Source organism: Simochromis diagramma, unplaced genomic scaffold (assembly GCF_900408965.1).
Source record: "Simochromis diagramma unplaced genomic scaffold, fSimDia1.1 OVJJ01000494.1, whole genome shotgun sequence".
NCBI lineage: Eukaryota > Metazoa > Chordata > Actinopteri > Cichliformes > Cichlidae > Simochromis > Simochromis diagramma.
Window position 1 is genome coordinate 1 of NW_024387311.1, and position 17,124 is coordinate 17,124.

Here is a 17,124-nt window from a genome sequence, read left to right on the forward strand (position 1 = left end):
GCAGAAGTCCACAACCACGGCTGGCCGTCAGCAGATGCAAAGGGCGGAAGGACAGACGACCAAAGTCCTAGTCAGGTGTGTTAGCGGCCAAGAAGAATTCATCCAGCCAAACAAACGACTTGATATTAACACCAACATTTTCCCTGGGGGGGAAAAACGGTCACAAGCGTGAGGGTGGTCTGGCGGATGGAAAAGTGTGGTTTGTTAAAGATGCACGTATAAGTAAATGACGTGGGGCGAGGGGTCATAACGCGGTTGGGTGCCATGTGGGTTGAGCAGGTGTGAATCTGGCAGAGGCGGTGGAAAGCCGGTGAGCCGCGTGAACTGTGGTGGGTACGACGGACCGACCCGGCAATCCTGCCGGCAATGAGTTGGGAATAGCGGGATGTCTCTACCTCCAAGGTTTCTGCATTTGGGTTTTTGGGTCTAGTGATTATAATTATTTTTTAGTATTCAGTGATAAATGTAACTATATCAAAGACATGCAAGCGGTAAAAATAAAATAAACAATGAAAGCAAATCCTTTAATTCATATAAAACCATAACTGAAAGTAGGTGAAACAAATCAGAAACTGTGCAGGCAAATAAATGTAACATTTTATAACCATACATATTCACAGTTCCATTTCGGTGGCTCTTGCTTGCAAACATTATCAGTAGAAAAGTCATGTATGTAAATGCTAGTCGTCTAGCTTGAGAAATTATTTGACCAGCTGATGTAACTCGTAATACTGACATATAATGTCAAATGGTAGCATATTTAACCATTAGTAAATCATGTTACCATGTAACAAAACAAAACTGTATAACTAACATTTGCCTTATTGCAATAATAGCTAGTTAGCCAGCAAGCTGTAATTTGTAGACCAGCTTAGAATAAGACATCTGGCATTGGGAGATTCATCGTGTTAGAGTCAACTTTGTTATTATACTCGTAATTAGATATAGAGTATAGACACTGGTCTTACTGTATAGGACACGTGATCTACTGTACATGCAAAGGCCTATTACAGCCTAACAGGATAGTCTCTTATGTTTCATCACCGTTTTGCATGATGCAAGCTGCAACCAAATGCAAACTGCAATGAATGAAGGTTGTGCAAAACTCTTTTCAATACATTTGAAAACATGACATAAACTGGGTGGTCAGGTCTAACTCCTGGTAGATGTGTAAAAAAAAGTGACTAAATGTGTCTTTAGAGAAAAATTATGAATATTATATAAAATGCTGCCTGGTGCACCTTTACCTTTAGAAACAGCTTTAATGGCCTTCATGATTATTACTTAAGGCCAAGCACGTGTGAGTTTGTCAGGCCTCAGAAGCTCCACAACATAATGCAAAAAAAATTTAAATTAAATTAAAAAAATTAAAATAAATTAAATAAAAATCAGTTCCAGTCATTAAAATTCATGACTCCATCAAAGCCATGGTAGCTGAATGGCTCCAGGTTGGGGCTGCAGGTGTCACGAGTGAGGCAAGCCATCCTGTTGTGCTCACAGCTGTCCTCGCTGCCTGGCTCAAAGTACACCGAATCCGCAGAGTGGATGGATGGATCCTCATCAAAGTAGTTGTGGGGCCTCAGCAGGACCCCACCCCCATTGCCCACCGTTACGGTGTTGGGGATATCCTCGGCATGAGGGATGTGGAGGAATCCGGTGGTCACCCAGGCAACAAGGTCCTGCAGACAAATCACGATTAAGTAAATAATCGAGTGCCGTTATATTGTGTTGGTGTTTAGTTTATCAGACATACCTCGTCTTCTATGCTTTCATTGTCTTCAATGTACTTGCTGAAGTCAACAGCTGGAGTCCAGATGTTGTTCTGATTGTACAGATTGCTGCTGGTCTGCTCTACATCCTTATGCTTGGTAACAGCAACCTTATACCTGCAGGCAAACATGCGTGGACTCCATCTTAGAAAACCCCGATATTAGCTGCATGTTCAAAGTGACATTATGTCACGTTTAGTGGCAAATCTGGACCCAAAATATGACTTGCAGGCAAAGTAACAAAAAACTATCTGGTGAAAATTCCAAACAGCAAAATAAGAAACTCCAGTGATCCACGTGTGGCGATTAATACTCGGGAAAACAAACAGTATGAAAAACTGATGGCTCAAAATAGAGGAGCCAGCAAGCGCCCAGCACAGCCCAGCCAATGAAACAGATGGTATTAAACATGATTTGGCTGATGTTTCTTTGGGTAAGAGGGTCTGACAGAAGAGAGATGATACAGACACATGGCATCCTTACAAAACATGATGTCATGCAGTAGATATACTTACCCCAGAGTAGCAATAATATGCAATAGATGCGAGAATGTAGTGCTAACATTGAGCAAACAAAGAACCGCAGACTTGGATTCAAACGTGCAAAACAGAAAAACTCAAGTTCAAAGGCCAAAGCACTGGGTCATGACATATTAACTTGGGTATATATAAAAAAATAAAATCAATACTACACACCTGTCCAAGCCCACCTGTTCCATTACTCAAATTACCTGTTTCACTAGCTTTATTTCTTTAAGATAAAGTAGACATTTACAATGAGTCAAATTTAATGTGCGTGTTTTGATTTGTTGTTTTTTAATTTTGCTATCATTCAGTCCTACCTGGCCCAGGACATCGCCTTCTCCTCTGTCTCGCTCTCTGGAAGGTGGTCCCCAGCAAAGCTATACACCTGCAGCCTGTATGAGCGCTGATGGCCCCACCTGTTGGTCTTGTTGCTGGCAATGTGCAGGTAGCGTGGTGTCTTGGTGTCATAACGCAAGGCAGCTTCCTGCAAAGGTGTCATGGTCATTAGTCTATTTTTAAGTGAAAGCAAGTGACTCCTGGTAATCTGCTGCATGATTAGTGGTTAAGTCTGGCGTCTTCTGACTGATCCAGTACAAAGATCTTAAAGCTTATGGTCACTTTTATTTATTGACCTGATTACATGGTTTTCTAGAAAACCATAAAAAAGAGACTAAAGGAAACACTCTGCTCTAGCCTGGTTACTGACACTTGTGCTGATACCTACTGATACACCGGTTCCTTTAGAGAACTGGCCTGAAAAATGACACAACCTTACAGTATTAAACAAAGTCAGTGGAAATGAATGAATCCAGTTCCACAGTCTAAGACTTAAAGGCAACAGGCTTAAGCTGGTTAAGACTAAAGCTTCTTCACAAAGAAAGATGCCACCTAGCTCATGCACTTGGCAGAACTTAAAGGGTTGAAAAATATGGAGAAAACATGCTCATTGCCATAGTACATTCACATGAGAGTGCAGTCACAGCCCATTTCTATCCCTATATGTGCAGACCTTATCTATTATTATTATTATTATTATTAGTGTCTGCTGTCTTTGTAACTGTCTGTCCAACCCTGAATGAGTCTCAATCACACCTGTGTATCCTTTTGTGTTCTTTTACCTTTCTGGATCAACCCTGCCCGTTTTACACTAAGAACTACTAAGTACCTTTTTTTCACCTGTTTATTTTGTGCATAAGTCTGGAATCAGGTTGTTCCAGTGGTCCCATCATTCATCCAGTGAGTCTCCACTGGAGAATCACTGGGGTTGGCTCAACTTCAACTTCACCGAGCAGAACAAGAGCTTGTGTTGTTAATAGCAGTATAACACAGAGTCTGTGCAGGTGATGGGAAACTGTAGCAGGATGATATTTAAGTGTGGTTACACGTCCACCATAACATTTTCTTTCATTACTGGTGTTGTCTTTCCCTCTCTTTTCTCTTTAAATGAGAAAACAAAACATTAAATCTTCTAGTTTTAAGAATGTGGAAATGTATTTCATTTGTACTATAAAAGTGTGACATGGGTTTCTCTCAGTGTGCGGTCTACAAGCATGCTTTCATACTCAATATCCACTATTTCTGGCAATGCATCTTTGAGAACTGTTGGTAAGGAAGCTAGGCATCAGCATTTCATGCACTCTGAAAAAATGTCTTTGAATTCTAAGTGCTGTAGTCTAAAACCATATTTAGCCAATCAAATACAGTCCACCAACTGCCAATAAGGATGACCGTTTAATGTAAGAAGAATGGCGTTGGAAACCCAGAGGAAACCATGGAAAGGAAATGAGATTCTAACCCAGCACCTTGTTGCCCGCTGCATCACACTGCTGCTACATTTCCTGACCCGTGTGTGCTGCTGTTTCTATTCTCTGCAGGTTATGAAAAATGCAACTGAATAAAAATGAAGAAGACCTTTTCTGTTTTGAGCTGCTTCTCCACCAGCTTAGGGATCATGGCGTAGTGATCAGGCATCCATGGCAGTGACACATTCATGTACTCCATATCTTTGGTCTGGAATACATTCTTCACACCTGCAGAGGAAATGTGGCAAAATGTTGTTTTCTTTTCTGCATTTCTATGCTTCAGTGAATGTGTGGAAGGTGGTCTTTATGTTATTTACAAACGGAGGACACTCAGCGAGATGAGTGGCTGATGAATACATGAGATTAAAAGAATTACACAGGACTGGAACTGATTTCTTTAGGTAAGGATGCCTAGAAGCTTACATTGTGCATAAAAGCATCGTGGCTCCATAAGCAGCTGCAATGCTGAACATAAGCAGTAAAAAACAAATTGCCTTTGGTTGCAGTAAGAAACACCAGAGGAGATCTGTTTTCACTGTGGACTCTGTGGGCAATGTGTAAGTGCTGTGGAATGTATAGTAGGATTTGTGTCTGTGTGTGTGTTCCTGCTTGGCACACTTGTGCAAACAGCTTATTGCCTGTATGGATTTATATTTACTTTTATCAAGTGTGACATATTTATTATGAGGCTGTAAACTAAAGGCTATAATACTATACACTGCACTATATATGATTTGATTTGGTTTATTTGTTTTTCTAAAATACAGAAAATTCTAATACGAAGTTGCTGTTTTGTTTTTGTAATTTTGGGGAATCGTCCTCCACATCTGGAATGTGACATCAGCTAAACATATAACATATAGCTTTTATTAAAAAGGACTTGTACTATTATTTCTCATATTTAAAGGGCTAACATTTACTCTGACCAGCAGAGAAAGTAAAGAGGACCGTGTGGAGTGGAAAAGGGGGACTTATATCCAAATAATTTGGCCTTTGACAACAGACTTGTTTGCTTAATTTTGCAAAGCTTTACATTTACATCGGTTTTGTCAAAAAATAAATAAATAAATCACATTTAAATGTGTACGTCACTCACCAAGTACATCCAGGTCCACTTTAAAATTAATGAAGTGCGTGTGAATGTTGCCCAGGACATTTTCAGCCACCTGGTGTCCGTGTGTTTTACTCCCGGGAAGCAGGTAGGAAGAGGAGATGTAGCCGGTTGCGTGAACTTTGACCTCCACTGATCCGCTCTGGTAAAAGATGAAATCCCACATGTAGTCATAGTTCCCGATAGCCGTGATGGTCCTGAACACTAAAGCGCTGTTTGCCATTCCTCCAAAGTTGTTGTGGAAAAAGTCGGCGAAGTGCCTGCGCAGGGGCTGACCCATGTTGTGCTCAAAGATGCAGATAGAATTTCTAAACCTGACCGGGAGTGGGGCATCAATGTAGCGGTATGTGTCCACGTAGGTCGCCTGATAAGGACAATCTACTCCACGGACGAGCTCGTGGGCAAAGCGCCCAATGCCGATACTTGAATCTAGGAACTTGGTAATAATCATCCCTGGAGTCACTGAACCGTACACCGACATAGCCTCCTGTACGCTCAGTTCATACGCGATCCTTTCACCCTTGAAACGTACATCAAACACCTTCATGCCGGTGAGTGAGCTCAGTCCGAAAGCGAAGCTCCAGTCCAGGTACAGGACATGGTTGTTGCTGACGCTGTATCGCGCCCCCTCTGAGTAAAACTGCTGCGGGCCGATCTGCAGAGGCTTGCTCCTGGGCTTGAGAGAGCCATAGTCAGGCGACTCTTTATAAACGATTTTCTTAACTGACCCATTATCATATGCGCGTTGAAGTTCTTCTACAGAGTCAAAATATTTGCCGTTATAAAACAATTTCTCTATTCTCCACTGTGACATGTTTAGGCTTTCGTGGTTAAGCAGAATTTCGAAGCCCACCGGATGGATGTACATGCCACTCATATCCCTGAAGAAAGACACCCAGGTTTTTCTGTCCCCGGACCGAACTCCGCGAGGCATCTGCTCGAACCCGTTCAGCGTCTTTTTCTTGTCTACCCCAAAGCTTTCTCGAAGGAGTTTCTCTAACTTGGAGAAGATCTCGGTTTCAAAAAAAACGAAAAACCAAGACGTACTCCCCAATGGTGACCGGACGCGCATTAATGGGGACATCCACCTGATACCTCTCTTTAGTCACATCTCTGTGGTATGTTGGGTTGTCGAGAGGTCCCACTACATATTCCTTGATATAGCCTTTTGCGCCGTGGAAAACCACTGCCGTCGCCTCTCTCACCGGTTTGGTGCCTTTCTCGTCCAGGTAAGCCAGCACCTCTGCTTTCTTTGGGAGCGACAGTTCTATTAAGAAGAGAAAGTTTTCAGATGGCTTTGTGATCTGGCTGGTGGATATAGCCAGGTCTTTTTGTTTGAGTAAATACTGCTGGACCTTCATATACTCCTCGCGGGTGAGGTCAGCGAACACAAGGGTGCGGTCGTCGTGTCTGCCTCGCAGCGGGTGGATGCGTTCACGGGAACATTTGGGAGCCCTGCTGGAGTGGATGCCGATGAGGACGATGTTCAGAATAAGGGAGAGAAGCCCTAAAAGGACCAGCGCCCATTTTGCCAAAGGGTTCATCTTTCCCTCTACCATCATGCGCGCTTGGAGCGAGAGCAGAGGAATGCGCTCTGGGTAGGAAGGACTGTTCACACAATCTAGAAGAGGAGAAACGACCCTCTTCAGTTTCCCCACCCCCCTATGCACGGATCTGATTACCTCCAGCCCCTCTTTCCTTATTTCTTTGAGCTGCAATGAAACGGTTTCATCGACCTACTGTTCAAATCCTCCTACAAACAAGACTATTTTATGCACGATGTCTGAGTATTTAAAGATTTCACCATTTTACATAAAAAAAGGTTTTGCAGGTTTTGTTCTCAGTTTAATGATGAACATTGTACATAAGCTGCTAAATATGTAATTGCACACATTGAATGTGTAAGATATGAGCAATCATGTTTGCTACAGTAATGCTGTGTTTATAATTTTGTTTTGTTTTTTTAAGAAATATGCAAAATATGTTTGTATTGGTATATTTTATGACAGTAAACATAAGAAGACCACTGCCCACTTTTTTTGAACACATTTAAGTCAACAATCTAATTCAGCTGCCAAATAATAGAAACCAAATACTGAATTAGCTAAAACTTAAGTGAGATTAGCCAAACTCATTATTTTACTACCCCATAAAAAAGTACTGCATATTACTTAATGTGATTAGTGTAACATTTTTACATGTAGAACTATTGTGTTCATTTGAACACCCAAAAATGTTTAGAAGAAAACAGGAGTAATAAGTAAATCTATAGTTTCAATTATATCTGAATGAACTAAGCAGAAATACTACACCAACTCATCAAATGTAGCTAAAAATACTGTAAACCAGACTGAAAACCTGAAAACTGTTTTTTTAACCTAATTTAATACATTTAGCAATATTCAGTTTAAAAACTAAAACTCTCGATATAACAATATGTCACAGAACATGAAAACTTTTATTTAAAACATTCCTTCATTCTAGCATATATATATGTGTGTGTGTGTATGTATATATATATATATATATATATATATATATATATATATATATATATATATATATATATTAGGGGTGCAACGATATTCGTATCGATATTGAACCGTTCGATACAGTGCTTTCGGTTCGGTACGCATATGTATCGAACAATACAACATTTGTAATTTATTTTATCAACTTTCCTTCCGACGATGCTGTCTGTGTTGAGCGCTCAGTGAATCTGCGTTCGACTACTCCGCCTAGGCTGCACTGTCGAGCGCAGATCCACTGAGCGCTCAACACAGACAGCATAATCAGAAGGAAGAGCGCAGGGCAAGCTAGCAAGACACATGGACCTCCCCCACCCTCATTCAGATCTGGCGTTTGGAATTATTTTGGTTTTCATGTGACGTATGACCCTGAAGGTAAGCGAGTCATGGACTAAAGTAAAACAGTATGTTGGATGTGCCATGCAATGCTCAATTACATGGGTGGGAACTAGTGTGTTAGCGCAGTTAGCTCGTTAACGTGTTGGCCGTCTAGCCCCACACACGGGGCGATCGGCGGTAGCTCGTTAACGGAGATTTGCCGTGTTGTGGCGTTAAGGTCATTTCAACGAGATTAACCTGAAAGCACTAGTGGGAACACAACGAATATGACTGCACATTTACGCCGACATCATCCTAGTGCAAAGACAAAAACAACAAGCATGCTACTAACTTTAGCCGAGTCATTTAGACAGCTGTTAGCACATGATTCTCCTTATGCTGCTGAGAATATAGCCCAGAAGAAGCGGATAGTATAGCTTTTATTTTGGAAAGAGACATTTCTCTGTAATAAACTCTCTTTTCCAAAGATGAGTGATTCCTCAATCAGATACAGGGCTTGCAATATCGCTAGCCCGACGTCCTGGAGCTAGCGATTTTTTTCAGTCGGGCTACCAAAATCTATCTCTGCCCTGCCCGTCGGGCTATTGTAGGAAGGAAAAATATATGTCAATGCTTTTGCATTTTTTCGGAAATGTAGCTGGGTAATTATGTCATTGGCATCGGTGAGCCACTGTCAATATGTGACATATTGAAATCGCGTTTGAATTTGCGCTTGTTTTTTGCTTTCACTTTGCAATCGTGCGAACTGTGTATAGAGAGCGACAGCACTGATCTGTGAGTGATGATAATTTGTGCACCAATTCCTCTGACATCGTCTTATTAATCGTTAGCTTACTATGCAAACACGACAAGTGAAATCTCCAGCAGCTTAAACATGTGAGAGGTTGATCGCGCAGAGAATCGCTGAGCTTATGTGAGTGCGCGTGTAAAAGCAGCAGGATATATATTTGACTATGATGACCTGGATGACTGAGAACCTTCACAGACAGATATATATTTTAGTTCTGCTGAGCCAAATAAGACAGGTCAGGGTGAAGAAGTGACAGCCAAAGAAAAGCTTACCACAAAACTGAGAAGTTATGACAAATCAGACTATAAGGCAAAAAGAAAGTGCAGCTTTATGGTTTCATGGACAAAAGAATTTCTGTGGCTGCAATATGACGAGCTAAATAACCAGGGCTGCACATAAGTGGTCCGCAGGTGCGCATTCGCTGTCAAAATAAAAAACACGCACAAGGGTTAGGGTTAAATTTAAAAACTGTACTTTTGAGTTAAAATATATATTTATAATTTTAATAAATGACAAATTAAAAAGGCATGAACATTTTTTTGTATCGAAAAAATATCGAACCGTGACACCAAAGTATCGAACCGAACCGAACCGTGAATTTTGTGTATCGTTGCACCCCTAATATATATATATATACACACACACACATATATGTATATATATATATACACACATGTATATGGTGTGGCTACAACTGTAGCTTGCCTCCACCAGTGTGTGAATGGGTGGATGACTGTGTGTGTAAAAGCGCTTTGGGGTCCATAGGCGGGACTAGTAAAAGCGCTATACAAATACAGGCCATTTACCATTAGAGTGTGATTAAAGTGGTGGGTGGGTTCTTTTACATTTTGAGAGAAACCAATTGAGTCTAATAACAGACTAAATGCCATGTTGAGGCTGTCGTTTTTAGCATCTACATGGATGTTAAAATCACCCACAATAATTATTTTATCTGAGCTCAGAACTAAATCAGATAAAAAGTCTGAGAAATCAGACAGAAACTCTGTGTAAGGCCCAGGTGGACGATAGATGATAACAAGTAAGACTGGTTTCTGAGTTTCACAGCTGGGGTGGACGAGGCTAAGCATCAGGCTTGTCCACCCCAGAGCTTCAAGAGCTTCAAATAGGCTATATTTATTATAAGTATCATTACTGCTAAAGGAGGCGAAGGAGTAAATAAACATTTGACACAATGAGCAAGATGCCATGCTGCTAGCGAGTCGGCTACGAGCTAAGCTAACGAAGCCCCATGATCCAGTGAGTGAGTACTGTGACTATAAGTAGTGAGTGAATACTCAGTGAGTACATGTGTCACGGTCTGGCTGGCAGACCGTGGGGATGTGGGGAAAGGAGGACCCAAAACGCAGACTCTGCGATGCAAACAGTGCTCTTTATTTACAGTGAAAAGGCTGTAAATACAATAACTCCCCGTTGCTCCCTCGAACCCCGTGTGCGTGCTTCCCTCCGATATCTGTGCTCGTGCTCCCCGCTGTAGTGTTTCCGCATCCCCGTGCGTGCTGCCTCTCCGGACCACTCCTCCTCCTGCAGGGAAACCAGAGACGCAGCCGTCAACACTAACCCTCCGCGGGCATATATGAACAGCACAGACTTAAGCTAACACACACTGACTTGGTAAGATCACTCAATGATCCCGCGCCGGTGGGAGCTCCAACTCTCTCCTAAGTAGCTCCCCCGACGAGCCCTGATCACCAACAGGTGTGGCATGAACTTCAGGTGTGGCCAGTCCTTCCGCAGGGCCAAACCCCTCAGGCCTGCAGGTGGCTGAGCTCCATCCTCCAGCCACACCCGCAGACATACACACCCATACCCTGCCTATACATATGAGTGGGACACAGACTAACACAGCACAGTGCAGAAAAACACATACATCACCAAAATAATAATAATAATAATAATAATAATAATAACAACAACATCAACATCATCAACAGTCAAAACTGCTCACGGACCCCGAGTCCTCCAGAGCTGGGTCCGTGACAACATGAGGCACACAACGATTATACTATGAAATAAGAAGTTATCTATAGGTTTTCAATTAATTAATTGCTATGCAGATAAGCTACACAAAAACACCACATAGTGTTGGAACAGGAACATGAAATTTTACTCTACAGCAAAGAGAATGAACACCTGTGGTAATCAACTCACCTGCTTCTTGGCCCTACATGACCCTACACTTCATCCTGCAGCATCTGGACTCCCCAGGAACCTACGCCAGGATCCTGTTTGTGGACTTCAGCTCTGCCTTCAACACCATCCTTCCAGACCATCTCCGAGGCAAGCTTTCCCAGATGAATGTGCCTGATCCCATCTGCCGGTGGATCACTGACTTCCTGACAGACAGGAAGCAGCACGTGAGGCTGGGAAAGAATGTCTCGGACTCCCGGACCATCAGCACCAGCTCCCCTCAGGGCTGTGTTCTTTCTCCTCTGCTCTTCTCCCTGTGCACCAACTGCTGCACCTCCACCCACCAGTCTGTCAAGCTAATCAAGTTTGCAGATGACACCACCGTTATTGGGCTCATCTCGGACGGGGATGAGTCTGCCTACAGGAGGGAGGTTGAACGTCTGGTGTCCTGGTGCAGCCACAACAACCTGGTGCTGAATGCCCAGAAGACAGTGGAGATTATTGTGGACTTCAGGAAGCACACAGCCCCACTCCCCCCCATCATCCTGACTGACACCCCCATCACCTCTGTGGACTCATTCCGCTTCCTGGGTACCACCATCACCCAGGACCTGAAGTGGGAGCCCACCATCACCTCCGTCATCAAGAAAGCCCAGCAGAGGATGTACTTCCTGAGGCAGCTGAAGAAATTCAACCTGCCAACACAGACGATGATGCAGTTCTACACTGCAATCATCGAGTCCATCCTCACCTCCTCCATCACCGTGTGGTACGCTGGAGCCACTATCAGGGACAAACAGAGACTGCAGCGTGTTGTGCGCTCTGCTGAGAAGGTGATTGGCTGCAGACTCCCATCCCTGCAGGACCTGTACACCTCCAGGACACTGGGGCGTGCAGCTCGGATCTCAGCTGACCCTTCTCACCCTGGATACAGTCTGTTTGACCTGCTCCCCTCAGGCAGGAGGCTCCGGTCCATTCGCACCAGAACCTCTCGCCATAAGAACAGTTTCTTCCCCTCTGCTGTTGGACACATGAACAATAACCATATGACTGTCCCCGCCACTATCACATGACCCTACGCTGTGTTCACTGCATCATTCCATGTTGGCACTGATCACCACCTGCACTCATGTATATATCATGTATATATCATGTATATATCTTTCTACGTAGCACTCTTAATTCTTATTCCTACTTTTATTTTTTCATGTCTATTTAAGTGCTATTTATGACACTATGTTTGCACTGAAGCACCTAATGTTGTAAACCTGCTCAACATTTGGCAATAAACCCCTTTCTGATTCTGATTCTGATTCTTATCTGATGATCAGTCAGCTCCCTTCAAATACTGAGGGCATTTCTTTAATTGACGCTTTAGTGTTAAACCAGTCGCAGAGCCTGCCCTGTTTTCCTCAAGGAAGATTTGTGTGTGAGTTGAAAAGAGAAGTCTGTTTCGCAATCAAGTTTAAAGATGGAGTGGAATCCTTCCCTCCCCATCTCCAGCTGCCTCCCTCTTCCCGCTCCACCACAACCACCCACACATGCAGGACCTTGGAGTAGGGGTATGTCACCAGGGTGCAGAGGAGGCCACCCCGTCCCCTTCTGGCTGCCTCTGCCTCAATTTTATCCCACAACTTAGACATTCACATTACTCACACTCTCATTACACATACATATAGGATCTTGGGGGTGGGCACGATACACGGAATCCAAAGTACCATCAGGGTGTACACCCCACCCCTGGCGTCGTTGCCCACCTCTCAATGTTAAATACACGTAGACATTGAGGGCTAGCAGGAGGGACCATGCGCTTACCTGCTGCTCTCTGGCAGGTAGCTCCATGCCCTCCTGGGTTTTAAATGCACCTTAGAACACACATGCATCAACACTACAATGAGCGGGTGGAGGGAGGTTTGGAGTCTTCTCTCACCCCCATTCTCTGCGACCTGCTGGAGCGGGGGGGCTAGGAGGAGGAGTTGGCCGTCCGACTGCGGTCTGGAGTGTGGGGCCTCCCTGCTGCTGCGGAGTCGGGGCGGTCTACCTCCCCCCACCGCAGGGAAAAGGGTAACACCACCTGGGTCTGGGTGCAGTTCCCCCCTCCAGGGGCAAGGGTACCTAGACCCGGTTTGTAGAGTACGCTTGGGGAGTGTGATCGTGTGTACAGTGTCTCTTCATGTCTGTCTCCACGTTGGTTGAGTGTGGAGTAAGTGTATATGAGAGCATGAGGGTGGGAATGGATGTTTGTATCTGTGTGTGCCTGTATTTCTGTGTCTATATGTCAGGTTGGGTATCAGGCGCCACCTCTCTGGGGACATCTCAGGCCCTCCAAGGTTTGGAGGCCTATCTCCCCCCACCACCACTTCCCCTGCCAGTGGCGGACTCCCTCAGACATCGGTGCGTTGGTGGTTCTTTGTGTCCGGGGATGGGCGTCCAGGTACACACCGGCTCACTCCTTGGCGGCCGCTTATCGGGGCCTGGAGCCTGGGGCTCGCTCGGGCCACTTCGGAGGTGGGGTGCCCCCGGCCTCTCGGCCTGGGGCTCGGTCACTCAGGCACGGCTGGCTGCCGGCGGAGCTCACGGGCGCGTCACTACAACTCCCCCTGGCTTCTGCTCCGCGGCTGCTGAGTGAACCCTCATCTGGGACTCTCCTCAGCTCTTACTGGGACAGTGGCGCGGCTGCCCCTCTGTTGGTCTTCCTTGGTCTCTTGTGTTCTGGGGGCCTCTGGATGTCTGGAGCCTGGATCTCCTCCATACCTGCTTCATACCCTGGAGGACGGGGCTGTGGCCCCCCCACACCCTCTAGCAGATCATTACATGAAGGAACCTTTTAAAAAAACAAGCGCGTCCATGCTCACAGGTGTACACACGGGTGATCACACCCACAAACTACACCCTTTTTGGCTCCTACCTCAAAGCACACTGTGTTCTGTTGATCTTATGTGCTGCACAATAATGTTTAATATTTAATATTTACTGTCATATTCCCATATATCATTGTGATGTTGTTTATTCTATTACTCTTGTTCTCTTCTGCTTGTTTTCTTTTTTCTTTCTCAGCAGGTGATCCAGGTGATTGATATATGCATTTTTTTCTTTTTTTTTTTTTCTGCTCATTCTGTTGGTTTTTGCCCTTCTCCCCCGTCCCTCTTCTCAGCTGTTTCTCTTTCCCTCTTTCTTTCTCCCCTTCTTTCCCCCAGTCAAGTCTGTCCCGTATTCAGCAAGTGAAAATAAAATAAACAATAAAAGGTGAATCAAATGGACCATTACGGCAAGGCTGGGATGGTCAATTTGGTAAAGTAAATCCGTTGGGCATCTTTCTTTGCCTTTAGACAATAATTCTGATGCAAAAGAGCCAAACGGGACAGGCAAAAAAAAAAAAAAAAAAAAAAAAAAAAAAAAGATGGAGTGGAATCTGCCAGATCATCGGCTTGGATACTGTATGTAGAGACTGTGGATGTTTTCCCGTTTCTGTTTCTGTAAATATTTTTGTCATATAAATAGATTTACCAAACTGCATTCTGAGTCTGCGTTTGAGTTCTGCCTGCTCTTGGAGTATGACAAAAACCTGTTACCTTAATCATATGCCATCACTGCCTTTTATTTCACTATTAAAATTCAATAGACTAGGCTAGGACAGGAATGTCTAACAAGTCCTTGTTGGTTGTGCAACTCCTCTTGGCAGAGCTCTGCCTTTTAAATTTATCTGTGACAGCAGCTGACCCGAGAACACCCTTCTCTGGTTGTCTGGGTGGCTATCATAAATATTTAAAAGTATGTTGACAGGACCAATAGAGCTGAACACAGAAATGTTTATAGGCTGCAAGATAATTAACTATAAAGTGCTTGCATATTTGACACATAGTAGTTATACAATGGCTCAGAGGCTTGGAACTTCAGCGTACTAATAAACATCCTAAACTAGTTTAGTGCTATCCAAAATGTTTTTCTCAGACTTGATATGAAGGTCACAGTCGTTTTCACAAATGATTTTATTTGCACATTTTTATAACTCACATGTTAAGGCTAGGTGTACATATCCAAATACATGTAGTATTTCTGGCCATGAAAGAGAGGCGAAATCACATGACAAATGTGCCAGTTTCACTCAGATCAGAGTGCCAAAGCCTTTGACCACTGACTCATCTAAATAACACCAGACCACGTTTGTTCAGTGGTTAGTACTTTATAGTAATATCACACAATTAAGCACTATTAAGAAGCTTTGTTAAGGTATTAGTAAGGCATTGGCAAGTGCTTATTTACGTATGCACAGCATGTCTTTATCCTGTCTTCCTTCTCTCACCCCAACCGTCGCAGCAGATGGCCCCGCCCCTCCCTGAGCCTGGAGGTTTCTTCCTGTTAAAAGGGAGTTTTTCCTTCCCACTGTCGCCAAAGTGCTGCTCATAGGGGGTCATATGATTCTTGGGTTTTTCTCTGTATGTATTATTGTAGGGTCTACTGTACAATATAAAGCACCTTGTTGTTGTCATTTGGAGCTGTATAATTAAATTAAACTGAAATGAATTGATATTTATAAATGACATTAGGAGGAGTAATAAGGCGCACGCACGCACGTGCACGCACGTACACGCACACACACACAGACTCAGAACAGACCTCTGCAAACACAGTCATGTCAGAGGAGGATGTAGAAGCCTGTGGTGCCTCAGTAAAGTTTGGGGAGGGAGTAGATGACTGAGGATTTGGATGATCCTCAGCAGCAGTCATGTCAGCTGAGGTAAATGTGCCTGCTGCATCAGAAGAAGCTCCAAGATACATCAGTAATGCCCATGGGATGTTTATACAAAAGATAATTCTTTTTAAATGTAGGCTGGAAGCAATTACATGGGTAGATGTATCAGGTCTACACATTAACCACACAACAGAAATGCAAATTATCCAAAGATATTGATATGTCCAAATATGATCTAACAGCTGCAATTAAACATAGCTAGACATTTAACAGTTAATCTGGAAGAATTTGAGGCAATTTGGACATATCTTTGTGTTAAAACAGCAAACTAAAAAACACTTTAATGTTACCAGAAAACATTGGGTACAAGGTAACAAAAAAGCTAGCTGTTATGAATTGTAAATGCTGTTGCAGTTCTACTTAAATTTACAAGCAAATAGCAAATTCTAATGAAAAACACATTAGCTAAAATGAATAATAAATTCACAGAGCTGACCTGAGTTTAAGCAGGGTGTCAAGGCCTGTGGCTGACATCAGCTAAAGGTTGCCAGAGCAGGAAGCCTGGAACAGCAAGAAGGGGAAGAAGTGCCTGGCAGGCTGGTGGGTCGTTGACTTATTTTGTTATTACCTCCTGGGCCATTCTTTAACCTCTGTCTGGAATGCGCCCAGCTGCAGTGGTTGCATCGTATGAAGAATACCAATGTCTGGGTCACCCGGTGGTATCTTGCTTTGCTGTGTGAGTCAAGCAGGTTAGGACCCAATATGCAAGACTCAAAGGCTGAATTGAACTCACAAAGCAGCTTTAATGTTGGCAAATATGAAATACAAGTCCAAAAAAAATCTAGCCGTTCAGGAGACTAGCCACGAGGCTAGCAGTGCACATGAAGCAGTTAAGGAGGCTGGCTGCAGGGCCAGCGGTGAGATTGAGCAGTTCAGGAGGTGGGCCGCGGGGCTAGCAGCACTTCAAGGGTGACTGCCAGAGGCAACAGTACACCTCGGTCATCTTGGTTGGCGGCGGGAACCCTCGGGTGATGAAACACGGAAATATAGCCCAGGAACAGGCTAGAGGTTCCATGTTGGCCTCATCTGACCAGAGCAGCTTCTTCCACATGTTTGCTGTGTCCCCCACATGGCTTGTGGCAAACTGCAAACGGGACTTCTTATGGTTTTCTGTTAACAATGGCTTTCTTCTTGCCACTCTTCCATGAAGGCCAACTTTGTGCAGTGCACCACTAATAGTTGTCCTATGGACAGATTCCCCCACCTGAGCTGTAGATCTCTGCAGCTCGTCCAGAGTCACCATGGGCCTCTTGGCTGCATTTCTGATCAGCGCTCTCCTTGTTCGGCCTGTGAGTTTAGGTGGACGGCCTTGTCTTGGTAGGTTTATAGTTGTGCCATACTCCTTCCATTTCTGAATGAT

General features: G+C 44.0%; 1 protein-coding gene across 1 annotated transcript; it reads right to left on the reverse strand.

Moving 5' to 3' along the window:
- Positions 1-503: 503 nt before the first annotated feature.
- Positions 504-6,833, reverse strand: LOC120717173 (primary amine oxidase, liver isozyme-like). The gene is given in 6 exon segments (XM_040005052.1): positions 504-1,679; positions 1,754-1,886; positions 2,611-2,777; positions 4,205-4,323; positions 5,192-6,224; positions 6,226-6,833. Coding segments are annotated over 6 exon segments (2,286 nt in total). The 5' UTR covers positions 6,769-6,833; the 3' UTR covers positions 504-1,388.
- Positions 6,834-17,124: the final 10,291 nt, after the last annotated feature.